This window comes from Dromiciops gliroides, chromosome 2 (assembly GCF_019393635.1).
Source record: "Dromiciops gliroides isolate mDroGli1 chromosome 2, mDroGli1.pri, whole genome shotgun sequence".
NCBI classification, from domain to species: domain Eukaryota; kingdom Metazoa; phylum Chordata; class Mammalia; order Microbiotheria; family Microbiotheriidae; genus Dromiciops; species Dromiciops gliroides.
The window spans coordinates 31,057,177-31,084,643 of record NC_057862.1 but is presented as its reverse complement, the minus strand read 5'-3'; the positions used below and the strand labels follow the sequence as shown (position 1 = coordinate 31,084,643).

The 27,467-nt window shown below is 41.8% G+C and overlaps 2 protein-coding genes across 7 annotated transcripts in view; one reads left to right on the top strand and one right to left on the bottom strand.

Moving 5' to 3' along the window:
* The window catches only part of RUFY2 (RUN and FYVE domain containing 2), a 55,908-nt gene extending 40,124 nt beyond the window's left edge, over positions 1-15,784 (top strand). The window contains exons 14-18 of one of the 3 annotated variants that reach the window (XM_043988695.1): positions 3,504-3,633; positions 3,922-4,016; positions 7,630-7,678; positions 12,595-12,672; positions 12,768-15,784. In XM_043988695.1, coding sequence (XP_043844630.1) covers positions 3,504-3,633; positions 3,922-4,016; positions 7,630-7,678; positions 12,595-12,672; positions 12,768-12,911 — 496 coding nt within the window. In that variant the 3' untranslated portion in view covers positions 12,912-15,784. The remainder of the gene's footprint in view (positions 1-3,503; positions 3,634-3,921; positions 4,017-7,629; positions 7,679-12,594; positions 12,673-12,767) is intronic. The other 2 variants (XM_043988693.1, XM_043988692.1) reach the window with 2 other exon arrangements.
* Positions 15,785-17,070: 1,286 nt separating this feature from the next.
* Positions 17,071-27,182, bottom strand: HNRNPH3 (heterogeneous nuclear ribonucleoprotein H3). Of its 4 annotated transcripts, none has more exons than XM_043988697.1 (10): positions 26,933-27,182; positions 22,207-22,344; positions 21,534-21,672; positions 20,806-20,990; positions 20,249-20,335; positions 19,718-19,833; positions 18,975-19,110; positions 17,647-17,742; positions 17,475-17,567; positions 17,071-17,365 (listed from the first exon to the last, which is right to left on the bottom strand). In XM_043988697.1, the coding sequence occupies exons 2-10, from the start codon at positions 22,319-22,321 to the stop codon at positions 17,289-17,291; spliced, it is 1,044 nt and encodes a 347-aa protein (XP_043844632.1). In that variant the 5' UTR covers positions 22,322-22,344; positions 26,933-27,182; the 3' UTR covers positions 17,071-17,288. The 4 variants fall into 4 exon arrangements, with proteins under 4 accessions (XP_043844632.1, XP_043844634.1, XP_043844633.1 ...); XM_043988699.1 differs by having other exon boundaries at positions 20,851-20,990; XM_043988698.1 differs by lacking the exon at positions 26,933-27,182 and adding an exon at positions 26,031-26,250.
* Positions 27,183-27,467: the final 285 nt, after the last annotated feature.

Genomic DNA, 27,467 nt, shown 5'->3' with positions numbered 1-27,467 from the left:
ATGGGAAAGCTGATTACTTAAAGATGAAGTGTTAACTTTTTGCTGAAACTTTGGGCTTAATATTCAAAACAGGAACAGTGATCTGCAGTGGTGCCCAAATGGTGCCTTTTAACACCCTCAAGGCAGTGAGCATTTTTTTAATATTCAGAAGCATGATGCGAATTTGTGGAGCTGTGGAGACCAAAACCACCACACAAAACGGCTGCTGCCTTGAAAGCAAACAGCACATACTCAGATAAGTGCAAATATAGACTAACTGAACACACAGGAGAGTATTAACCACGGGGCAGTCATTGGAAATGCTTTGGATGGGAGATGTTACCTTGAGCTGAGCCTCATGTAGGAAACTGGAGATTCTGAGGTGTAGAAAGAGCCTGTGCAAAAAGAGTGGAGACCAAAGAGAGGATGGTTATGAATGAGGAAATTCATGTGAGCTGTGTTGGGGGAAGTAATATAAAATCAGTCTGAAAAGATAGGATGAATCATTCCCTCTTTCGAGTCAGGCCTCAGACACTCATTAGCTGTGTGGCCCTGGGCAAATCGCTTAACCTCATTTTGCCTCAGTTTCCTCATCCATAAAATGGGGACAGTAGCAGCATCTACCTCTCAAGGTTGTTGTGAGAATCAGATGGGATGATACAGCTTAGCACAGTGCCTGGCACATAGTAGACACTATATAAATGTGAGCTATAATTGTTATTGTTTTGCCTAATTGGATAGAATGTTAGATATGTACTTTGTGACACAGTGTGTGGTTGGTTTTGCTCAAGTTTTAACAATTTTCTTAAAAGGGAAAGGTTAAAAGAAAATAAATGCCATAGGAAAAAAAAAGATATCCCTAAAACTAAGAAGAAGGTGAGGAGCCATATTATAAAGAGCTTTAAGTATCTGCTAATTCTTTTTTTGGTTTGTTTGGGTTTTTTGGGCAGGGCAATGAGGGTTAAGTGACTTGCCCAGGGTCACACAGCTAGTAAATGTCAAGCGTCTGAGGTTGGATTTGAACTCAGGTCTTCCTGAATCCAGGGCTGGTGCTTTATCCATTTCACCACCTAGATGCCCAAGAACTTTAAGTATCAAACCGAGGAGTTTGTAGTTTATTGTCCTGGAAACAGGGAGCCACTGACACTTGAGCAGAAGACGAGAGTGGAGAGTGAGAAGTGAGAAGGAGATACCATGAGAGGCTGTGGAGGCAGTCACTGAGACTTGGCCATTGAGTGAGTGTGGGGCCATGAAGAGAAGAGTAGAGCACATCAGGCTTGTGAAACTGAGTACTGGAAGGATGGTGATGAAACTAGGAAAGAGGCTAGGTTTGGGGAGCCGGAGAGAGCCGAGTCCCATTGTGGATAGACTGTGTTTGAGGTGTGGGGGTGTGCAGCTGTCTTTAGGGGCGTGGGAATGGAGTTTTGGAGAGCTAACTAGGGAGGGCTAACTCTGTAGCTTTTTGAATGATCTGCGGAGAAAGAAGAGAAGAGGACCTGGGGCAGAGACTTGAGAGAGCCAGGGCACATGTAGGGGGATGTGCGGCTAGGGCAGAGGTGCTGGAGCAGACAGGCGGCCAGGAGAAAAGCTGGGAGAGGGCATTGTCGCAGAATCCCAGCAGGAGTGGGTGGGCATCAGCTTCAAATGCTACAGAGGCATCAAGAAGGGGGGAAATTGGGAAGAGCCCACTAGATTTAGCAACGAAGAGAGTATTGGTAATTTGGGAGAGACCAAGTGATGGAGAAGGTGCTCAGAAGCCAGATAGTGAGTGGGAGGAGAGGAAGTCAGGACAGCAAAGATCAGCAACATTTTGCAGGCCAAAGGCTGTGAAAGGGAGGAGAGAAGAAACAGCAGCTGAGGTGATAGGCTAAGGTGAAGATTAGCAAAGGGCAGGGCCTTTGGGGCATGTTTATAGACAGCAGGGAAGGAGCCAGTACATGAGGAGATACTGACTATTGGAAAGGAAGGATAAGCAAAACTCTTTGAGGATGTGGGATTGATAGGTCACCATTGGCGAGAAGGACCCCATCTTCTAAGGCTGGAACAGAGAAAAGAATGGGAGATGTTGAGTATATTCAAGCTGTGGACATGGGGAGAAGAGGAAGTTTTGGATGGAGAACCTCACATTTCTCAGTAAACTATGAGTCGAGGTCCTCTCCTGAAAGGAAGGGTTGAAGGAGGGGTGAAGGTGGTTCGAGGCAAAAAATGGTGCTTTGGAACAGATGCTGTGGGGGATGCCTTAGGGAGACAATTAAGCAAGTGCTTCAGTGAGGGCTCAGCTGAGATTAAGTAGACAAGTCGCTTAACCTTTATAATGGAATCCAATCCTGTGACAAGCACTGTTTCCTTAGTCCTTCCTACCTTGTATTACAGTGAATTGGATACATTTTGGGAGACTGGAATCCCCCCAAGGGCAGGAGAAGTGTCTTCTCTAAATTTAGCCTGTCTTCCAACACCAGCACATTGTGCTGCATCCACTGGGCACGCTCCTAGCCAGGTCTGTCTTACTGCAGTTGGTACTGCTTTCAGAACCCTGCATAGTAGCTATTCAGTAAGGAGGAAATGTTCCAGAGTGAAAAGGCAGAAGATGCAAGGTGAATCCCAGTTTGACCACTACGGTCCGTGGGACCTTTCTGGGCCTTAATTTCCTTATCTCACATCTAGAGCTCTTTCTTAACCTTTGTTGGCACATGGAGCCCTTTGGCAGTCACTCCAGGGAAGTCTATGAACTCTTCTCAGAATCATGTCATTTTCTTTAAAAATTAATCACTGGGGGCAGCCAGATGGCGCAGTGGATAGAGCACCGGCCCTGGAGTCAGGAGTACCCGAGTTCAAATTTGGCCTCAGAGACTTAACAATTACTAGCTGTGTGACCCTGGGCAAGTCACTTAACCCCAATTGCCTCACCCAAAAAAAAAGAATACTATCCATCCCCAGAGAAAGAACTGGTGGTGTCTGAATACAGATTGAAGTTTTTTTTTTTTAACTTTATTTCCCTTGGAATTTTTTTGGTCTGTTTTCTTTCACATCATGACAGATATGGAAATGTTTTGCGTATTTACACATGTATAACCTATATTGAATTGCTTGCCTTCTCAAGGTGCAGGAGGAGGGAAGAAGAAAGGGAGAGAATTTGTAACTCAAAGTTTTAAAAATAGGTGTTAAAATTGTAATTTTTCTTTATACTTAAATATCTTATAGAAATGGTATGTTCTAAGCCACAAATAATTTCTGCAGGAAATTACATTGGCCATTTATAAAGCGCTTTTTAAACCTTAAAATGCTATATAAATCCTAATTATTATCTATTTTAATTGTTGATATAAAACATTCCATTATCCAAAGAACAGAAAAAGGATTGTATGTGAAAATAAATTTCTGCACAGATTTACTTTTAAGTATGTTAAATTAAAAATAATATCAACATATTGTCCTGGTAATCTTTATCATTTTTTGAACTTTGTATAAATTGGTGTTACTGACTATCCTGAGCTCTGATGTTTTGTTTCTGTTTGTAACTAAAGGGCCCAGTTGGAAACTGATTTGAAGATAGAAAAGGAATGGAGGCAGACTTTGCAAGAGGATCTTCAGAAGGAGAACGATGCTCTGTCTCACCTGAGAAATGAGACTCGACAAATCATTAGTCTTAAAAAAGTAAATTGTTCACGTTTCTTTCAGCTGTTCTGCTTAGAAGGGATGTGTTTTCAAGAAGGAACCCGAAACAGTCACTTTCACAGCTAGCCGTGGTAACAATGTGCTGAGCATATAAAGTGTTACTTGTGTAATATGTTGCTAAACTGAGTAGAAAGCAGTAGGTAGAATATGCCTATGGAAAAATGCTTCTTTACGTAAAAGCTTAGAATGTGTTGGTGAGTAATGGCATATAGACAATGCAGTGTTTTCTTTGTTTTGAGATATCTTTTTTTTTAATTGTTTCTAAAGGAGTTTCTGAGTCTCCAGAATGAAAATCAGCAGTTGAAAAAAATATATCAGGACCAGGAACAAGCCCTTCAAGAACTTGGCAACAAGCTTAGCGAGTAACTTTTCTTTTTTACTTTCAACCTTTAAAAGTATGTGTCTAGTCAGCACCAGTAGAAACAGATTGTGGGGCAAGAGGTGTCTCAGCTATTTAAATGAAATATAAAACTTAAAAGTGAATCTGGGGTAAGGTGAACTATGTTGAATGAATCCAGTTTTCAGCTTTTAGAGGAAAGCTATAAATTAGGCAGGTATATAACGTCCCTAGGATTCCCCTTTGACTCTGTTCTCCCTCAGTAAGAGCACACCCTGAGGACTGTGTCTGGTTTGTGGTGCCATGTTTTAGGGACATGTTCTTCTCTGAACAGCTTCTAGAAAAGGTTCAGTCATCAGTCAGTCACTAGTATTTAATAAGCACCTATTGTGTGTCAGGCACTATGCTAAGAACTGGGGACACAAGAAGAGGCAAAAAATGAAGTGTCCCTGCTCTCAGAGAGCTCAGAGTCTAATGGGGGCAGGCAACATGCACACAGACAGCGATGTACAACGGAGCTCTAGACAGGGTGAGTTGGAGATATTGAGTAGTGGGAAGGCACCGGGATGGAGGAGGGTTAGCAGAGGCTTTGTGGCAGAAGGTGGGACTTGAGCTGCAGCATGAATGGGGCCAGGAGGCACCAGTGAGGAGGAAGGTTGTTCCAGGCATGGGGGACAGCCACCCGACCCCTGCAGAGTAGGGAGACTCTTTTCTTCAAGGAACAGCAGGGAGGCAGGTGTCGCTCCTTATCTGAGTACGTGGAGAGTGTGAGATGTAAGAAGACTGGAAAGGTGAGGAGAGGCCAGGTGAGGAGGCCACTGGAGCTTACTGAATATGGGAAATGATCTGGTCAGAAGCTGTGTTTTAGACAGATTGTTTTGACAGCTAAGCAGATGATGGATTGGAGCAGCAGGCCGTTGTAATGGCCAAGGCATGAGGTGATGAGGACCTGCCTCAGCATGCTGGGGTCATCAGAGGGGAGAGAAGGGGACATCATATGAAAGGGGGTATAAAGGCAGAAGGGGCAGGGGGAGACAGAGTGACAAGCAGAGACAGAAGTCTGTGTTGTTCACACCTGAGATGGTGGCACCCTTGACAGAAATAGCGAACTTAGGAAGAGGCAAAAGTTCAGTTTGGACATGTTAAATTTAAAATGTCTAAAGGACATCCAGGTTGAGATGTTTAAAAAGCAGTTGGAGGGGGCAGCTAGGTGGCACAGTGGATAAAGCACCAGCTTTGGATTCAGAGGGACCTGAGTTCAAATTCAGCCTCATATACTTGACACTTACTAGCTGTGTGACCCTGGGCAAGTCACTTAACCCTCATTGCCCCACCCCCAAAAAAGCAGTTGGAGATGGAGTACTGGAGGCACCCTAGAGGTCTAGCTAGACAAGGAGACCTGAGAGTTATCCAGCAGAGAGATGTGAATTGAAGCCGTGGGAGCTGATGAGATCATCCAGTGAAATAGGAAAGAGAAAGGAGGACAGAGCATTTGGGGACACTCATGGCCAGCAGGTGTGACCTGAAGGAGTAGCCAGAAAGGAGACTGAGAAGGAGTGGTCAGCTAGGGAATAGGAGAGCCAGCTGAGGAGAGGAGACCGAGGAGATGAGGGTGATGAGCAAGTGCCTGTATCACATGTACAGATGAGAGAGGTCAAGGAGGGCGAACATGGAGAAAAGGCCTGTAGATTTGGCAGCTAAGAGACCATTAATAATTGTTCAGGGAGTATGTTCTGCTGAATGATGAGGTTGGAAGCCAGACTATAGAGTTAGAAGAGAGAGAGAGAGAGAGAAGAAAGGCAGCAGAAGAAGTACCCATTGTAGACAGCCTTCTCAAGGAGTTTCACCACATGAGCAAAGAGACACAAGGAATGAGTGCTAGCAGTCATGGATGGGTTAAATGAGAGTCATTTGAGGATGGAGGAAGATGGCTCTGTTTGTGGGCAGTTGGGAAGCAGCCAGCATACAAAGAAAGACTGAGTATGAAAGAGATATCAGGATGATAGAGGACAGTCTGCCCACTTGTGCTTTTAGTGGGTTTAGCTCAGCAAGGAGAAAGTCCACATCATCTTGTGAAACAGGAGTAAAGTAGGAAGTTGGGACAGAAAGCATCTGTGTGAAGTGAGAAGGAGCTCTTTGTGAGGGACCTCTGGGGGAGGAGGACTTGCAAAAGCTGCTATAGGAAGTTTAAGAGGGACTTCATTAAGGGAGGCTGACAAGGATTGCCTTGCCAGAGTGAGGGCCCAGTTGAAATTATGTAACATAAACTTGAAGCGGCCCCCACTCAGCATTGTCTTGTGATATTCTCCATTGTCATTCAGCAACGAGTGAGGAGATGAGAAGGATGGGGTTTGGAAGAGCAAGATCCTCTCTAGGATAAGGAGACAAGGGCTCTGGAGAAGAGTATGTTGTAGGGTTGGGCTGTTCACCAATACAGGAAGTTCCCTAGAGAATGTACCTAGTGCAAGGGTAATGGTTCAGTAAGAAAGAGGGATTGAAGTCATCGTGAGGACAAAGAACAGGACTTGGGCTTGGGAGGCAGAGAAAGGTGTGATCAGATAAAGGAATTTGGGGGTTCACAAACATGGAAGTGGTGCATTTGTGGGTGATGCCAAGATTCAGGGTGTGACCTATCTTTTTGTATCACCATGGTGGTTGTAGATCAAAGCTGCTTCAGCTGTGGGTCACGACCCCTTATGGGTTCATGTAACTGAATGTAGGGATCTTGAAAAATCTGGCCACAGTAAAAGGTTACATATACCTATTTTATATACTAATATACTGGGGTCGTGTAAAATTTCTTGGGCAAAAAGGGGTTGTTGCAAGTGGAAAAAGTTTAAGGAGCCCTGGTGTAGATAGTGGGAAGTGGGTAACTCGAGCTGGGAGATGCGAGGGTGTTGGAGAGAGCATCCGTGTCTGTCTTAAGAGCCTCAGTGAGAGTGCAGGACTTAGAGGCGAGAGGGGCCGCGAGCCAGGTGTCGTCAGGGGTATAGTCCATAGGAGCTTGGTCCTGCCTAAGGGTGGACAGATCACCTCCAAGCTTTCTTTCAATTCAGAAATTCAGATAACCTGGGAGAAGCAAAGAAGGAGAGTGGCTGGCACATGGAGGGGACTAGATTCTGGCAAGGGAGGGTCTCTTGACCCTGTAGAAGAGGAGACTTGGGAGGGACAGTGAGAGCTGTCTGCCAGTGAGATGCCCTTCATAGTTTACAGAAGGCAATACATCAATTCTTTTGTGTGATTCTTGCAGCATCCTCATGAGGTAGGTAGCACCAGTGCTATTCAGAGGACCAGCCATGGAGTTGGAGGGCCTTCTTTCCAATCCTGTCTCTTGACCAGCACCACTAGGGGGAACTGGGACCTATCCCATAACCTCCTGGGGCCTTGTTTTCTTCCTCTGCAAAAGAATAGAGTTGAGGGGCAGCTAGGTGGCACAGTGGATAGAGCACCAGGAGGACCTGAGTTCAAATCCGGTCTCAGACACTTGACACTTACTAGCTGTGTGACCTGGGCAAGTCACTTAACTCCAATTACCTCACCAAAAAAAAAAGAGTTGGTCCAGACGCCCCATCTCTTTCTAGGGGTTATCATCATTAAGCATCTGAAGCCAATTTTGTCCTATTTGTAATCTCTTTTAGATCAAAACTGAAAATAGAAGATATAAAAGAAGCCAACAAAGCATTACAGGTTAGTAGAAGTCTTTTCCCTTAAAATATCGATGTGGATTAATGTGTTGGTATAAAACATGAAACACAGGTGTACACATAGAAATAGCCATTAAACCACAGCAGTTCAGATGGAACACCATGATGAAGGTTGGTTTCACACAAATGGTGTTGCATTTCCTTTCTTTCTATAGAGTTTGAACTTTAGGTGAGAAATGGTATATACTCTTAAGTCATTCATGGTCATTCTCTCAAGGTAGCTACACTGTAGTGGGGCTTTTTGTTGCATACTAAGGAAGGTTAGTGTGGATGTTGGATATTGGGAAAATGATTATGGTATAAAGAATAAAGTGAAACATTTGAGACAAAACTCCCACCCCCAGCCCTTTAAGGTAGGACTCGGCAATTGCGAATCTGTACCCATGCTTGGGATGAAAAAGTATCAGTTCTCAGGATCTTGTTTCCCAAGGTTATAGTGATCCTGCAGATCAGCCACAAGACAGTTGGGCCAACAGAACTTATGTCTCTGGTGGAAAGTTGGGAGGGAAAGGAGGGCACCATTATGGCAATGACAACTTTTAACAGTTAAGAGAAAGGGCAGCTGGTGGATAGAGCCACAGCTCTCCAGGAAAGCAGGAGTTCAGATCCACCCTCAGACACTTATTAGCTGTGTGCCCACCCTGGGCAAGTCACTTAACTCCAGTTGCCTCCAAAACAAAAAAACAATTAAGGAGAAAGATACAAAAAAGTTATGGGTGTTTTTAAGGATTGTACAATTTACATGTAAGCAGTCCTACTACCTTCCCCCTTTTGTAGGGCAATGCAGCCTTCATGGATACACATAACTCCCTGTAATAATGCAACGTGACTGAAAATGATTGAACAACCTCAAAAATTCTCAGTTGCAAAGCATTTTTGCTGCCTGAGGAACATTCAAAGACAAATATGATTATGGAAAGTATTGCTGCATTCTCCCTTCTTGGTGCCTCCCTCCCCATCAGGGTCTTGTTTAAAGAATGCCATTCTCTACCCTCACATTTTTCTCCCAGAGAATGGTTCCATGTCTGGGGACACTTCTGTCTGATGGAAAGGTCACCAGAACCTTGGCAGCCAGGCCACATAGCTCCAGGGATGCTTCTAGACGGTCCAAGGCAGGAGTCATGTTTTTGGCTCGGAAAAGGAGCTGGCCCATAGTTGCAGATTTGGGGTTGGGTTGGGGAGGATTGAAGGAATTAGCAGTAGTTGGGGTATTTGGATGTGGCTGGTTATGGCCTGACAAAAGTCCTGAAAATGCAGATGGAGAGAGGTGCCCCTTCACTCTCCAGACTGAAAGACTGCAAGGAAAAGCTGTTTACATTGCACTGATTGTGCAGCCCCTGGCTCTTCTCTGGAACAGCTTTGCATGCTCCTCGGTCACGTTTTCTCCATTGGCATTGAGAGGTTCTGGTGTCAAGGTGCTGTCTTCCACAGTGGGATTCCACGGTGTCTGTGAGACCCCACTTCAGGATCTGCACGCCAACCCTGAATTGTGTGCTTGATAGCACCTTGTGCTGAGGTGCTGCTGACAAGATGTAGTTTTTTTTAGAATTTTATTTCTCCCAAATTACATGTAAAAACAATTTTAACATCGATTTTTAAAACTTGGTGTTCCAAATTCTCTTCCTCCCTCCCCCCCCCAAGAACTCAAGCAATTCAATATGTTATACATATGTAGTCATGTAAAACATTTCCACATTAATCAGGTTGTGAAAGATAACAGAAAGAAACTTTAGGAAAAGGAACTAAAAAAATGATGCTTCAATCTGTATTCAGATACCATCAGTTCTTTCTCTGTAGATGGATTGCATTTTTCATAAATCCTTCAGAGTTGTCTTGGATCATTGTATTAGGATATAGGAGATTATGGCCCTTGCCTCAGCTTGGAAGTCCTCCATCTGGGCTAGAGGCACTATTCTGGCCTCCCCTCTAGCAGAAGTGGAGGAACAAGCAGGAATATGAGGAACTTGGGCCCTGTCCAGGATCCACCAAATGTTTTTTTGTTTCTGAAGCATTAGGGTTAAGTGACTTGCTCAGGGTCACACAATAAGGCTGAACTCTGACCCCACGGTGCTCCCTAACTGCCCCTCCACCAAGTGCTTCTAAATGGGCTGTTTTGGGTTTTGTTTTTGCCCCAAAGTGTCACACGATTCCATCTGCCTTGGCCTGCCACCAAAACCCCCATCATGGGAGGGGCCTCGGCTCAGAACATCTCATTTCTCACCTTGCTGCCCCACTCCTGTTTGACTTCTTCTGGCCTCTGTTGGTGACCTTCCCTACCCGAACCCTTCTGCCTTTTCCCATCTGCCTGGTTTGTCTTGTGGGGAGCTCCTGGAGGGCAGGTACTGCCTTTTCTAGATCTGAATCCCCAGGACTTGTTAGCACAGTGTGGGCACAGCAACGCTTACTGACGGAATGTTGAGTGATAGATCATTGCCCCCAGAAGAAATGAGAGATGAGATTGTGTGTGCGTGAGCACCCCAACTCAGGATTTAGAAGTGGGACCGTGAAGGGGACAAGCCATCTGAGTGTGTTGGAGGCTAACATCCCCAGAGGCCTCCAGCGGCTTTAGGGTACACAGAGGGAGAGAGATGCCTCTGTGAAGGCTGCCTGGCCCGACGTGGGAGTTGTATAATCCTTAAACCCACAACTTTTTTGTATCTTTCTCCTTACTTTTTGGGCTTTTTGTTTGTTTTTGCGGGGCAATGAGGGTGAAGTGACTTGCCCAGGATCACACAGCTATTAAGTGTCAAGTGTCTTGAGGCCAAATTTGAACTCAGGTCCTCGTGAATCCAGGGCCGGTGCTTTATCCACTGTGCCACCAAGCTGCCTCCTTTCTCCTTTTTAAAAATTGTCCCCTCCCTTTAAAAAAAATTTGTCATCATCCTAATGGTCCCCTTTCCCTCTCAACTTTCCACTACGGATGTGAGGGAAGGCTTTTGACAGTCTCCAAAGGATGCTTCATGAGGTTGGCACCAATACTTGGGGGATGAGGCACCGTACCGTACACTGCTTTAAGTTCAAATAAAAACACAAACACCAAGGCAACAAAATGTCCCCTTCTGTTTACTTCTCTGCATCTCTCTTCTATTCCATTGTAGAATGTGAACTCCTAAAGGACAAGGCCGAGTTTATTTTCATCTATGTCCAGCTGTAGTACAGTGCCTTGCACATAGGCCCGTAATAATTGTTGAATCCATGTCACATATTTAGAATGGGCAGCTAGGTTGTACATTGGATAGAGTGCTGGGTCTAGAGTCACGAAGACTCATCTTCCTGAGTTCGAATCTAGCCTCAGACACTTGCTAGCTGGGTGACCCTGGGTAAGTCACTTAACCCTGTTTGCCTCAGTTTCTCCATATGTAAAATGAGCTGGAGGAGGAAATGGCAAAGCACTCCAGAATCTTTGCCAAGAAAACCCCATGAGGTCACAAAGAGTCAGACATGACTAAGACAACTGAACAACATGTGCAAGGTGCTGGAGGTGCAAGGTTAGAAACTAAAAAGTCCCTGTACTCGGGGAACTGACATTTTCCTGGTGAAAACATACACATACATACATACATACATACATAAATAAATAAATGGGGCAGCTAGGTGGTGCAGTGGATAGAGCACCAGCCCTGGAGTCAGGAGGACCTGAGTTCAAATCCGGCCTCAGACACTTGACACTTACTAGCTGTGTGACCCTGGGCAAGTCACTTAACCCTCATTGCCTTGCAAAAAACAAAATAAATAAATGTACAATATATACACAGTAGAAAGCATTTTCGGGGCAGCTAGATGGTGCAGTGGATAGAGCACTAGCCCTGGAGTCAGGAGTACCTGAGTTCAAATCCGGCCTCAGACACTTAACACTTACTAGCTGTGTGACCCTGGGCAAGTCACTTAACCCCAATTGCCTCACTAAAAAAACAACAAACAAACAAAACAAAAAAAAACATTTTCAAAGCATGGGGTGATTAAGTAGGGAATCAGGACAGGCAGGTAGCGCTGGAGTGGAAAATTGGAGGGGGGTAGAGATTTTAAGAGGCAGCAGTGGGGGAGAGAGCATTCCAGGCACAGGACACAGCCTAGGCAAAATGGAAGTGGGTATGTGTGGGGAACAGTAGGCCCGCTTAGCTGGAACAGAAAGTGCATTTGAAGTCAGCGAAAACAGGCAGATTTGGGCTCCATGGAAAACAACCGATTTCCAAAAGCAGAAAGAACGGGCCTAGGGAAATGGTATGGCCCCTTCACTATGTGGAAGCTGAATATCCACTAGTCATGGATGTCATGACAGAGGAAGGCTGGTTGGTGCTCTCCCAGGCCAAGCGTTTTTGTTGTTTTGCAGAGCATTTGAGGGTTAAGTGACTTGCCCAGCGTCACACAACTAATAAGTGTCAAGTGTCTGAGGCCGCAGGCCAAGCGATTTTAAAGAGTCATTCACTTAATGTGGTGCCAAACTATTGGCCCACTAGACTGTGAGTGCCTTGAGGGCAGGGACTGCTGTTTGTCCATTCTTTGAATCTTCAGTAGGCACATAGTAGGCACTTGATCAGTGCTTGTTAACTTCACTGCACTGGGCTAGTTTTGATGTGTTCAATGCAGAAAGGTAAGAGGGCAAAGTTCTTTCCCCAGGCCTATGACCATGCCCAGGTGGTTTCTCCAAACCAGCTAGATTCTTATTTTAATGGTTAATATCTGAGGCCTCCTACCTGCCTTATGGGTTAGAGGACATATCTTTTACTCCCCCGATTCATCAAATATCTGAGTACCCACTAAACTGGTGTGAGATCTAGGCCCTCTGCCCATAGCACTTTTAGAACTACACATACATAGATGCAGTATCACTAATCAATAGGAATGTGTCATATGAGTTTCCATATTTAGGACAGTTACTCTCCCTTCTCTCCCATCCAGGGTCAGGTTTGGTTAAAAGATGAAGAAGCAACACACTGTAAATTATGTGAAACAGAATTCTCGCTTTCTAAAAGAAAGGTAAGCTAGGAGGTGCAAGTTCTATTCTGACAAATGGGGAGAGGGATCAAGTCTTGACTTGGGGTTTATACATTTTTCTTCCTGTTTTTTAAAAGCACCATTGTAGAAATTGTGGGGAAATCTTTTGTAATGCCTGCTCTGACAACGAACTGCCTTTGCCTTCATCACCGAAGCCTGTTCGAGTCTGTGATTCCTGTCATGCTTTGCTGATTCAGAGATGCTCTTCTAACGTGCCCTAAGATTTGTGTAAAGTGCATCCTTACTTGGGCTGTTAAGAGTGTGTCTTTCAGATGTGCACCTCTTTAAGCCGTCTTCACCATAGTTTCAGAAACTTCTGGCTCATCCTTGATAGGCTTCATGTATACATGCTCACAGACCAAAAGTTGTACCCTATTGAATCAAACACTACAGAAATTCTGATGTAGATTTAACAGTTGATTTTATATTTTCCAATGCTTTTAATTGTCCTCGCAAACATCAACTTTTCAACAGGCTATGCACATTTCTTTTAATGTTTATTTAAGTAAGTGAAAATCACTAGACTTAATTCATGATGAACTGATAGGGTAACAAATTTAATAACCAAGAAAATGGAGGCCTCTTTAAAGGCCACACAGATATAACCACAAAAACAAGATTTTTGCCTTATCTCAGAGCTTTCCAAAATACTGGGTTTGTTATATTCTGCCTAATTGATTCAAAAGAGTTGCTATTTTTGATGGTGCCTGCAATTCTTTTTAAATGCACTTTATAAGCTTCATAGTTCTCAGAAAAATACTGTGCATAAGAAAAAATCCATTTTACAAGTGTTTCTATTTTACAGACCAATTATACCAAGAACTGGTATGTATCTTTTTCATCACAATACATACTGGCTGTGAACAGTTAACAGTTATAGCAACATATTAGGGTAAATAGTGTGTTTACTTGCCAACTTCTCATTCCTCCAAAACATACGTAGTTTCAAGCTTCCTTCTTCAACCTACCTTTTAATAACTGCTACTGCCAACCTAAGTTTTTTTGTCCAAGGGGAGGGGAGTATTGGGGAAGGGTTGGGGATGTTGCACTAGACTTGTAGGAAGTTAAACACCCAGTTTCACTTTTTTTTTTTACCTCTCTCCCCAATTGGGAGCAGTTCTTTCCCCAGCCAAAAATGTCAGGTCTGCAACTTTCTACCTTTGATTTGCCAGCTCCCCCAACCTTTTTATATGAACACAAGAAAACTAACATTAAGTCACTATGAGAGGGACAGTGTTAGGGTAATCTAGATTCCAGCCAACTTTGACAGCACTTCTGTGAACGATGTGGATTGCCCAGATTGACATAGAACCAGAACTTATAGAAGGTTCTCCTGAGGTGCCATTTCTCCTCTCCCCTGATTTTTTGTGGGGGGTGGGGAGTGGTGCAGAGGCTTGATTTTATTCAGGTATTGAAGTAAACCCTAAAAATGCATTAGCAGGGGCAGCTAGGTGGTGCAGTGGATAAAGTACTGGCCTTGGATTCAGGAGGACCTGAGTTCAAATCCAGCGTCAGATACTGGACACTTACTAGTTGTGTGACCCTGGGCAAGTCACTTACCCTCATTGCCCTGCAAAACAAAAAAGAATTAGCAGTATTACATTAAATACACTTAGGTATTTTTAATCCCAAAACTATTGTAATCATGGTGTACGAAGCAGACTATCATGAAGCTTATGCTTAAAATTTCAGGTCAAAATACTTTAATCTGGAAATTGAGTATGCATTTATACTAAGACATTCAGTGTAGAATAATTTAGATTGCTGCATTTAAGAGAGAATAAATTGGTATTTCTAAGGACAGTTTTAATAAAATTATGTAAGAAATGGGAAGGTTTTCAAATCCAACCATCTTTTTCATATTTTTATATATATATATATATATACATATACATATATATATATATATACATATATATATATATATATAAACTACTGCAAAACTTTATTTTACATTCTAGACAGTTACTCTTACATAGCTAAATTACAGTTTGGTTCACTGGATCAACCTTTTAAGTGTTAAGAGCTGACCAAGTACTTTGTAAAGTTTGTAGAGCAATTTACGTTGTCATTTGCTATGTCTTTACTGTGGTTCACAATGAATTTACTTTGATGTTATTGGGAACACTATTGGGAAATCAAGATCATGACCCCAAAGGACTGATTCATTTTGGAAGTCCCGCAGTAGACAGAGGGTTTTCTACTTTTGTTGACCTGAAAAGAGCTGGGAAAAAAATCCCACATCTAGTACAGTCTCAAAGGGCATTTTAAATGAAGTTGTTTGTGTTTTGTGGAGTTCAGTAACATCTCCAAATATTACTTACATAGTAAGTTGCTTCAGGTTCAGCAAGTGAAACTTCAGTTGTCTAAGTATGGTTGTCACATCATGACATTCTGAGATTTGCCAAATTTTTGGTACCTTCCAACACAATTGCTAAAGTATCTTTTCACATAAGGTTCATAAATAAGGCAACTAATTCTTAGCTCTTTATTGCATGTATCATTCTGACCCAGTTATACATTTTGGTTTTAAATATATTTGTACTGTGCTTTAAAAGTATTCTCCCTTGATGTAAAATGAACAAAATATAAGATTAAATATTTTAGCTAAATTGCTTGATCTTCCCTCATGCTATGGCAAACAAACACTACAAATATCACACTAATGCTGTCACAAAGACTTTGAATCTTTGAATCCACAACTGTTCTAACTTTATAGTATTTTTAATGTGACTTTTTGGGTAAATGTAAATAAAGATAATACAAATAGTTTGCTTTAATGAAACCTTTTCTGTCACTGGATACTGGGCAACCTTTGTTTATATCATATATATGTTGATATCTTTTATATAAAAAAAGTTTTAAGAATAAATAGCATATGGATGAAGCAAAAATTTGGAGGTTTGTTTAGGTTTAAACAGTCTGGGTCTTGGAAAAAAAATAATTCTTAATGTATACAGTTTCTCTAAGAGAAATATCTCCTTTTCTAATCCAAAACAAATTGATTAATGACTTAAGTTTCTTTACCAGAATGACCCCCAGGGGTTTTTATCTGTGGCAGTAAAATATCTTTATTTTGAAGAGGTAAACTACAGTTAATTGTAATTTTAGTGTTGGGAAACTTATCAGTAACTACACAAAACTAGGGTTCACCACTTCCCCCCCAAGCCACCCCCCAGTAACACACTTGGTATTCTGGTTTTGTACAAATCGAAGAAAAAGTTTAATTTTATTATCTATTCATCTCTAAATTTAAGGTTTAATACATCAGTGGTTTTTCTTCAATTTTGAGTAAGGTACTAAGGTAACCCATATTTATAATTCAGTCAGTGACACAAACATCCTTGTAGAACAGACTGCAACATCATTATCTCCCACATTGACATTTATTACATAAATATAACATTACTAGCAAAACAGGTGACAAAATTCAATAATTGAGTTCACAGTTGACAGTATTGGGTAAAATTTGAGAAGTTATCAAATTTTGGGGGAAAAAATCCACATTGACTAAAGAAAACAAAGGTAAAAAGCACCTCTTCCTTTATCCACAGTGTATTCACAAAGGTGTTTTCTTAACATCTCAGACATGTCAGATGCAAAAACAAAGCACAATTCGAGACTTGTTTTGTTTTCATTAGCACCATGACATGAATTGCCTTAACATGTGTTTCCTTTTGAGAAATAGTTTGCACAATAAAATTAACTGCAAGTTTGCTTTCAGCAAAGGGCAGAAAACCATCAGGATAAGTCACACAAGAGAAGGCAACACCCCAGGAAAGATGCCTGTGACATTGCTGTTACTGTTTCAATTGGGATTTCCACCTATTATGTAGCACAAACTTCTTGATCTACCATTTTCCTAACTCTTCTAAATATGTCAGATATGACTTGGATAATTAAATGTTAAGTAAATTACACATTAATTGTAAATTCAATTGTTTTAAAAGGAACTGGATGTGAAATCTGTACTAACCTAAGATTCCATTTTCCACCCAGTACCTTGGAGATTGAAAAAGTCCAAATACCACCATTTACATTAGGAATATTACAAGACGGCTGTGCTGGGAAAAGAACTCAAGATATTCAGAACTAGTTCTCTCTTTCTACTCCCTGATATCACCTCAAATTTAAGTATTTGGAATTTTCTATCTTAAAAGCAAACCAAGGGAAAGTTACTAAAAGTAAACACTAATTAGCCTTTATTTTTAAAAAGTACTAGCTCATTATTCTGAGACATCAAATCAGTATTAAAAAAAAAAAAGATCACATAACAACCACCTTTTTATTAAACCAGTAGTAAATAAGACATCAACCAAATTCTTGTGTATGCAGTACATCCTTAGGAGTAACTAGTATAAAAAGTATCAACATCAGTGGTTTGAATATAAAAATTTATTTAAGTCAAAGTATGCAACAAATAAAACCTACAGAAACAGATTTTCCCATCACAATCTGTTGCTTACCAAATAATATTTTGAAAACACATTCCTTCAGTCATTATAAAGTTCTTAAAATACAAAAGAAATTAAATCTGTAAGAAAGTCTAGTAGACCGATGCTGTGGTTTGCCAGGATGTGTTGTAGAAGGTTAACTCTTTAGTACATCCCACGCCATCCACCTCCACTCATACCTCCTTGCCCATAGTAGCCTCCTCCACTGCCTCCACCTCGACCTTAAAAATAAGATGGGAGTGGAGGTATGGAGACATTAGACTATGAAAATTATTTAATGGAACATGTTATAAAAAAAACTTAACAGTGGGAACAACCAAAAACACTTACCATAACCTCCCAAACCATCAGGAGTACCATAGCCTCCACTGTAACTGCTACCCATTCCCATTCTTCCAACAGATCCATAACCTCCTTGATTATCTGAAAAAAGATGATTTAGTAAAGTATTTGAGAATAAATTTCTACATTTAAAATTTAAATTAATTAGAATACCACTTACCCATTCCATCTCTGCCATATCCTCCCATTCCAGAACCTCCCATTCCAGAGCCTCCTCCAGCAGTAGAATTCAGGAACAGTTCAATGTATCTATGTTCTTTTAATAAAAAAAGCAGGAAGGAAATCAATCTTTTAGAGATCATTAAAACTGTAATTTGATTGTTACCACTTTTTTACCAAAAACTTCCAGTCACTGACCTTCCACTAATGAGTTAGCCACTTAACCATGGCAAAGCCACTTAAATATTTGCTTTTGTTAAGTGACTTGCCCAGGGTGACACAGCTAATAAGTGTTAAGTGTCTGAGGTCGGATTTGAACTCAGGTCCTCCTGACTCCGGGGTCAGTGCCCTATCCACTGTGCCACCTAGCTGCCCCTGCCACTTGAATATTTGAGCTTCATTTTCTTTTCTGTGAAAGGAGGGAGTGAGTATGACTAGGTCTCATCTCAATGGTCATCCTTTCCAGCTTTAACATTGCATTACCAAGGTCTGTAAGAAATCCACTCCCAACTGGCCAATTTAATAGCAGGGAAGATGGATACTTACATCACTCACAAAAGCCACTCCTAAATCCATCATCACCTGAAAAGCCACTATATAAAGAAAAAATAACAATGCTACTTGGAAAGATGTGTATTATGATCTTCTCTGACCCTGGAGTCCCAACAATTTGATATTGTGGTGAACCAGAACAGAAAATTGAAAAAACATAAGTGACTAACTTTAAGAGTTGATGGTGGGTTACAGTCCAAGGCTTTGAACAATGAATAAAATCTCTAAGAAGGAAACTCCCTATGTCAAAGGTCTTCACCAAAATACCCAACTTGAAGATAAGCAGCTCTATGTAATTAGCAATAAAGTGAAGAGCACCAACTAATATTAAGAAAACTAATGAACTATCTAACTGTTCTCCATAGCACTTATGAAATTTGGTAACTGACAAGTAGCCTTGTATTGAGGGATACAGTAATTCCTAAACCACCAAAATTCAAGAACTCTACATGAGCCCAAGGATGTTGTTTGTTTTTGTTTTTTAATGAAACTATATTAAAAAAATTTTTTTTTAATTAATTAAACTTTACAGCCCAAGTTCCACTCAAATGTATGTAACAAAATTCCAGTACTCTACCAACTATACTTTCAAGCTTTACCAGTATAATATAATATAACCTTGCTACTTGTCAAGTTTTAGTGTGCTTCCTGAATCAGACTGATATGCTGAAATTAGTATCTATGTAAAGTGTTACATAAGTCTACTATGCTGCAAACCTAACACACCCCACCGAAGCTTGAAGAGGCAGACTATAGTAGTCCATGGACAACACTTACGCATGTTATTTTTATCTTTAGACATGGCAGCTAAAGCATCTTCGTGCGTCACAAATTCCACATCTGCTTCTCCTGTTGCTCTGCCATCTGCTCCAATATCAATATGAACTCGAATTGGGTTTAGTGGTGAGAAAAACTAAAACAAAGAAAACCAAATTTCAAAACAATTAATGAAGTCCTTTCAATAAGCTTAAAATATAAGCATCTTATATCTGGACTTAAAATGTATGGGGGGGGGAGGAGAGAACCCATGCATCTTCCAATACACATGACTCACATAAAAAAAAACATGGACCTTAATAACATGTTTAACTACCTGCTTTTGAAATTTCCCCATTAGCATCACTATATACTATCTTTTCTTACTTAAAATTTAAGCCTAGGAAGTTTTCTTTCACTACCTCATTCCCCTAACTCTCTCAAACTTCAATGGTAAAATGAATATAATCCTTGAATTTTATAGGACATATACAGAAACTGCTTTCTTCTCATATATTAACAGCTATTTCTTTTTTATTTATACTTTTCCTTTTTTAGCTTCATATAACATTTTGTTTAGTAAACATATAATGGACACTCAAAATTTTGACTTATATGCATTGAAGAGAAAGCAAAAAACCCAAAAAACCCTTCATCAATATTCACATTTTAAGTTGGGTATAAATATTTGAAAAATGACACAAAACCACCTCAGTGTAGAAAATCAGTCATATGCCAAGAAACATTTCCCCACAAATACTTACATTCGCAATATCATTTTCAGTTGCCCGAAAAGGCAACCCTCTCATGTGAACAAAATGGCCGCCATGAAAACCTGAACTTGCATCCCCAGCACCACCATATCCGTGTCCTCCCATGCCTAGAGAAAGACAAATTTCCAAAGGAACAGGAACGATTACACAAGTAAAGCAGGCATGGCTCCTTAATTATACAGATACACACAGACACATAGCTCTTCCTTCACAAAATTTTCAATTACTCTACACCAGGTTCTGAACCAATTTTTTTTCAGTCTGGTGAACCTAAGACCCATTCTCAGAATGTTTTTAAACATAAAATAAAATGGATTGATTACAAAGGAAATTTATCATGTTGAAATGGTTATCAATTCAAAAAACAAATTTATAGACTGCAAGAACCCCCACAAATACTTTTATTTTATTCACTTAAGGACAAATGAAAACATTCCTTAATATCATTTACCAATGTTTGCTAGATGTGGTATCAATGCGCACCCATTTAAAAATAAAAGTACCACCTAACGTGATTTTTACCTCGGCCATCTCTCATTCTGTCATCAAACCCATCATTCCCGTAGCCATAATTGTTGTAGCCACCATAATCATCAAAACCACCGTAACCTGCACAATTTGAAGAGATATGAATAAATACACTTCCCAGCATGACAAATTTTACAACATAGTTTACAAAAACTTACTTTGTAGTAAGTGTCCGAGGAACCTCTTGGTAATTAGAAGTTTGCAATCCCCACTTAGTGCTCATGAAATAGGGATGTTTCAACACTAGGTGGAAATTCAAATTCTTCCAATAGGTTATATTCAGACACATAAATTAAATTTCATCCTGGCCCCAAAGGAGTTGTCAAAATCTGCAAATGTGTCTTCATTTTAGCTTCTTTTTTTTTTTTTTAATCATCTTGGTGCGAACACTTGTATCAAGTCCCATAGCTGGCCATGGGAATCCACCTTTTCATGAATGGATTTTCAAACTTAGTAGGTACTGAAGTTACTGCCATTTCTGTATTTCTTGACAAAATGTCAGGAATATTAAGAAAATGACAACAGAACCTTTGTTCATTAGATACACATACCACCATCATATCCATCACCTCCTCGCCGAATTCTGTCATACATACTTCCACGCCCAGCTCCATAATAACCCCCTCTTCCTCCTAATGGTCTATCATATGGTCCAGGTCGCTGTCCCAGCAGTCTTCTCGGTGGGTCATAAAATCCTTTGATTTCACTTCTGCTACTCTTGAAGATCTCAATATACCTACACAAAGAAGATTTTTTAAGGTACAGGCTTCAGCATAAATGTATTTGTAGGTACGATATTGGGCAAAATTCAGTTACAGTTGTTTCTATAACTAGATACATAACCCAATTTAAAATGCCTAGATATACCACAACTTAAATGCTTTTTTTTTTTACCTACAAGCCTCAAAATAATTCTTTAAGGTACAAAGTTTACATGAAAAAAATTAGTTATTTGAAAACAAACCATAAAATGTAAATATTTTAAATTTAAAACTTGTTTCCTTTAGTACAAATTAGATATTTTAAAGAAAACTGGGTGATGATATAGTAGTATTATCACAGAACACCCTATGTATAATGGAAACAATCTGATTTTAATTTTAGCAAACTAATAGCATTAATTCCCCACCCAAATCTGTATTTTCCAAGTTAAACTTAGGATAATTATAAATTCTTTAAACTAACCCAGAAAATGTTATTGTCCCCCCCATATAAGCATTAGTGACCCACAACCCCCAAAAATAAAAATTTAACACCATCCCAAACTCTCCATCCCCACCTGTGCCCTATTCTTTCCTTGTGTTTCCCCAGAGCATTTTCTGCTATCTCCTTTGAAGCAAACTGCACGAAGGCCTCCCCTGTGCTTCTCCCCTGGTAGTCCATCGTCAATGTTATCCCATTTGGCACGATTTCCAACCCTTTAACCCAAGGACAAATAACCCCATCAAGGGGAACAGTGTTAAAGGCTGAAACATTCCCATCTGAATCAAATACTTAAAACAAGACTAAAGAAAACAAACAAAAAAAAAAAACTTAGTTTCCCCATAACCCAATATTACAAAGTGAAGAGCTTTCAAATATTATGGGTTCAATAGTTTGGTTTTTTTCTACCAGTGTGCTTCTAAAAAAATTACACACAGTTAAGCCCACCTACATTACATGAAAAAGCCATGGCTACTAATCAAATTATTATGCTCCATACTCTAATTCATGGTTCATTTCAACACACAAAATTACCCTCAACTAATTTGCTTGATATTAGGTCTCACAAATTCTATATATTCTGTATTGAAATATTAACTGGAGCATATTTCATACTTTAATATACAAATTAAACTATTATAGTTTCAAAATTATAATTTTCCCACAGAAATGGGTAAATTAAAAACTGATAATGCAATACAAATATAAATATTCAATTACTGCTAAACTTAGACTAATACTAGAGGTACCTGTAAAGAACTGAACTATTTCCTCTTTGCTGCAACCAAATGGGAGTCCACGAAGTCGTACTGTTCCATCACTAGCTGCGTCATTTGGACCATTATGTTTCATAACCCAATCCATCTCAAAACCGTTTGACTTAAATGCTATAAAAGAAAGATATAAAAGTGTCAAAATATACTTCTGCCACAAGCCCTTAAAAAAGAAATCTGTACACCCAATCACCACTACTGATTTAGCTAAAGAAGATACCAAGAGTAAAGTCTGTCATATTTGGAAGTTCATCACTCTAACTTGAGTGACATACCTGTGACAGGACAAAGGAATATGGGTATTCAATCTCCTTAAATCCATTAGTTACTACCACTCCCACCCTCTCCAGGGAAAATTATTGAAATGCGGTCAACTTTAAAAACATGTAAACCCTAGTTTACAGCCTTCTGGTATCCATCATTATGACCATGGCCTTTCCAAATGAAATTTTGCTTCTCTCAATCTTTTTTATTCATTCCACCTAATTATTATTTGCTTTGTAAAGAAATGGGCCAAAACAAAAAGATTTAAAGTTTTTTTCTACTTATGCCCCTTCCTCCAATCTATTACTGTCTACTTGATGGGTAAATATATTCTATTAAGTAAATCCATTTTTAAAAGCCTATTTTCTTCACATTGCCCACACTACCCAAACTTGCAGGTGTAGAAATAAAATTTCCAAACAGATAAGTAACAAATTTTGAAAGTAATAAAAGCCAGTCTACACTACTGATGATCAAATCCCAAATACCTGAAAACTAAAACTGAAGAGTGGTTAGTGGCATTGATAAAACTGTTACTACCTTCCACACTTTCCCAGTCCCTTTCAAAAAACAAAATTTTGCACCAGAATGTAAAGTGAAATGTCTGAGGCCCACAATAAAAAAACTCTGCCTAAGACTATTGTAAACAATTCTAATATCAACCAAAAGAAAAAATTTAAAAGATTACAAACGACCATTTTTTGGATATTAAAAACAAGAATATTTCTTTCTCTGCAAACACCTAAGAAAAAAGACCCTATATATATAAAATTTTTTGGTGAGGCAATTGGAATTAAGTGACTTGCCCAGGGTCACACAGCTAGTAAGAGTCAAGTGTCTTAGGCCACATTTGAATTCAGGTCTTCCTGAATCCAGGGCTAGTGCTCTATCTACTGTAGCACCTAGCTGCCCCAAAAGACCCAATATTTTATTACAAAGAAACCTGTTCAGAAGTTGGTGGAAACAGTACATAGTAAACAGATCTGAGGCAATTTCCTTCACTCTCTGCTTTGCCTTTGCTATAAGGTAGACTTGGCCTTACCCCAATCTTCAAACCCAGACACCGTAGCCTCCCCTACCTCAACTTGCTTGGCAATTTCAGGCTAAGTTATGAATTTTCATAGTTGATACTTTAGTCTCCTAGCTACAGAAACTTTATACGTGACTAATTTTACCATACCCAACCATGGAAATCCTATTCACCTAAACATTACAAACTTTTCTGACTCACTTGCTGTGTTTAGGAACACTTATCAAATATTGATAATGCCATAATATTTAATGGTATCATTCAAATGACATCAACAACAGAAGAAACTGGGGACTCCACAGGCATGTTGTAAAAGGACCCCTGACAATGGCTTCATAGTTGAGAAATATACAATTTAAAGTTGAAAGGAACCTTACAAATCATCCATCTAGCTCAGTGGTTTCAAGCTCAAATATGACCAGGCCACTAAACTTTACATAAAGATCCTGGCGGTGACATATTGCCTTAGAAAGCCACATATTAATATTATTTATGTTCTATTGCATTTTTTTCTTATTTTGTTCAATATTTTTTGATTACAATTTAATCTGGTTCAGGCCACCCTAGGGAATGTTGCAGGTCCCACTGTAACATCTGATCTAGTTCAGTATCCTCGATTCAGGGAAACTAAATGAATTGCTTATGGTTACAAAGATAACAAGGTACATTTGAACCCAGATCCCACAGATTCCAAATTTAGTGCCTGTCCAATGTACAAGATACCTCCCCCCTCAAAGAAGACAAAAGGAATTCTCTAGAGGAGTTGGAAAAAAGTGCTAGGATACAGAAGTAAACAAAGCCAATTCCTCAAAATCCAACATTTCCCTCATTATATGCCAAGTTGATTTTTTCCCCCTCAGAAACTGTCTGGAGTAGACCACAAGCCAGAACCCTAACAGAGCCAAGTTATCGATTAAAGAGGCTTATTTATGAGTCCTCTAGCATTTCTTTTTGGTTACATTTTTTCCTCAAGCTGACTTCCCAGAGTAAATTAAATAAGTGCAAGACAAAAGAGCTAAACAAAGGTGAAGTTATGGTCAGAAAGGAGATGGGGGTCAAGAGTTATCTCTAAAATCAGTCTAGATTTAATTTCCCCCTGTATTACTTTCAGTGTGTAAATAGCTAACATCTGGGGGGGGGGGGAAGGTCGTTTGGTCACTAAATCATATCTGAATTCCAACAAAGCTTGAGACTTGTCCAAAGAAATAGCAAAAAAAAAAAAAAGAAAGAAAGAACCAACACTTTACAAGGATAGAAAAGTAAACTAAGATGGATTTTAAAAATCCGTATCAATCCCACTTAAGCCACCACTTATGGGGAAAACAACTTAATAAAAGAAAATGAGGTACAAAAAGTTCCAATGCTCTCCAGTATTAAAGGAACAATTGTGCCTGAGCTGTGGCCACAAAAATTGAAAGAGGATCTCAGTGCCAGTCTCCTGTATATGCAGATATGCAGTTACTCCCCACTACAGACTAACAGAAAGGAAAGAATGTCTCCCCCAACTTTTTTTTTTTTTGGGGGGGGGGGGGTTTCGAAGATAACCAGAGTACCTGTACACAAAAAAACCCTGTACACTAAAATACCTAAATTGCTTTAGTACAGATTTTTCAACACAAACTGGTTTACAAATCTTAACATTCTGGTGCTTTTGAATTTTTCAATAAAGAGCAGTCATCAATTAAGAATGGAACGGAAAACAAAAAAAAACAACAATAAAAAAACCACCCCAAACACAGGCAAAAGAATAAGTCTTTGTCTGAATATTTTGGGATAGATCCTTTGGACATCAACAAAATGTTTTGATGATTAGGATTCTAATTGTAAATTAAGATTCAGTACAAATAAGACAGGAAAATCTAAATCATCCATGTGACTCGACAGGCATACTTCTACTTTATATTGAAGGTAACTGTAATTTTTTGACTGGAATACAGGAGAACATCAAGTGTAAGAAATTCAAGAAACCAGAAATACCTTAGAAATAAGCATAATTGGTCTTTTGTTATTTTGTAAAAAGATGAACACTCCACTATTGTCCCAGGCGCCCACGACGTAACAAAAACTGATAATTCCACCACCTATTACATGCAATTAGGGCTAATTTACTTACAGATTTGATAAGATTATCGGCATACCGCAGTATAACTAAGAGCCTCCTAATAGTGTGTACAGTATAAACACGAACTTAGCTGTCCAGTGGATGGTACTGATTGCTACTTCCACAACTCCACCAGTTGTAAGCAGTTTTATTATTAAAATAACCAGTCCTGAGGCTTTTAAACAATGCTGCAAGTTCGTCAAGAAATTTCCACAACTAATGGAAAGGAACAGCAATTAGATGACCGTGACGCTGAGATAGAGAGAGGAGATAATCCTTTTTAAAAGGATACTGACAAATACAAGTGTGAAAATTATTAAATCGAGCCCCAATCCCCCATCTGGCCAGCCGGCCTTCTTTCCCATTCATGAGCATGTTGCACAATTTGGCACAAGCGTTACACACCTTCCGTACTGAGAACGTAGGAGGGCAAAAAGCTCGGAAACACTACTTCTCGGACAGCACCTTTGTTTCCTCAGTCCTTTTGTAGCGCTTTGTAGCGCTTTGTAGCGCTTTGGCCAACTCCACCGAGCCCCTTTTCCCCAAGAGGAAGCCCAAACCGCCCGCCTGGGCTGAACTCCCGCGGGCTATTCTAGGGGAAGGAGGGGGGGCTGACACGTGAGCCTGTGCTTAGCCCTTAAAAAGGGGGCCGCAGGAGTGCCCCCGAGAGTCCCCCTCCCCCCGGGCCGGCCCCTCCGGACCGAGCCCACGCCGCGCTCGCTCGGCCACAAACCCGACAAACGGCTCCGGGTCCCTCCCCCGCCCCCACGAGCCCTCCCGGGTCCCGCCACAACAAAGCCGAGCCACGCGCGGACCCCGGGGGCCCAACATCCGTTATTTGGCCCCAAGTCCCCCTTAGGGTCCGGGGTCAGGGCCGGAGCCCGCCCGGGGGGCGGGGGGCCGGGGCTGCGGATTACAAAGGAGGCCGCCTCCTTTGTCCCGCGGCCGGCCCCGGAGGCGGCGGGGCCCGTCGCGGAGCCGCTTCCACGGAGCCCGCTCCGGCTCCGCTCCCGCCGGACAGCGCTCAGTCCGGGAAAGACCGAGCGGCCGCGGGACCCGAGGCGGCGGAGCCCGGAGGGGCGGGCCGAGCCGAGCCGGGCCGGGCCCAGGCGCGCCAACGCGCTCAAAATGGCGGCGCGGGGGCCTCCCTCGGACGCGGGCCCGCTCCCCGGTCCGGCCCGGCTCGGCCCGGCCCGCCCGCCGCCCTCCGGGCCTACCTCCCGCCCGGCCGTCCGGCCGTCCGGCCGCCCTTCTCCCGGTCCGGCGCCTCACCACCCCCGGCCCGCCCGCCCGCCCGCCCCTCGTACCTCAGACACCCGGGCTGGCGGGCGGGCGGGCGGGCTCCGGCAGCGGGAGGCGCGAGGTCAGGGGCGGCCGCTCGTCTCGCGCTGCGTGCGCCCTCCACAAACGGCTCCTTCAACCGTCTCCCGGCGGCGGCTCCGGCGGCGATTGAGAGAAGCTGCGCAGCTGAGCCGGCGGCAGCAGGAGGGGGGAGGAAGACGAGTAGGGGGCTGGGGAAGCGGCACCAACAAAACCCCCCCGCCCCCCCAGGCGTCCGCGCGGTTCTCGCGGGAACTCCGGGCGCAGGCTCGCGAAGCAGGCCGCGCGGGAGAGGGCCGGCCTCGTGCGCGTGCGCGGCGGTGGCGCCGTCCGTTGAGGCGCGGAGCGCGAGCGAGCGGGTGGGCGTGGCTCGTGCCGCTCCCGCGAGCGGAGCCGCTGCAGACTAAGCCGCTCAGTCCCGAGAAACGGCTGCCTTCCCTCGGCCGGATGGAGCGTTGGCGGACGCTCGTCCTTCCCGCTCTCCGCCGCCGGCATGGCCGCCGAGCGCGTCCGCGCCGAGGG

Bases quoted from the DNA above. Each gene is read 5' to 3' on its own strand.
- HNRNPH3 (XM_043988697.1), bottom strand. From the start codon at position 22,321: ATGGATTGGGTTATGAAACATAATGGTCCAAATGACGCAGCTAGTGAT. The intron at 20,336-20,805 runs GTATGTGTATCT...CAAATTGTGCAG, and splicing joins AGGTGATGGATATGATGGTG to GTTACGGTGGTTTTGATGAT. The intron at 17,743-18,974 runs GTAAGTGTTGTC...TTTTATTAAAAG, and splicing joins TAAAGATAAAAATAACATGC to AACATAGATACATTGAACTG.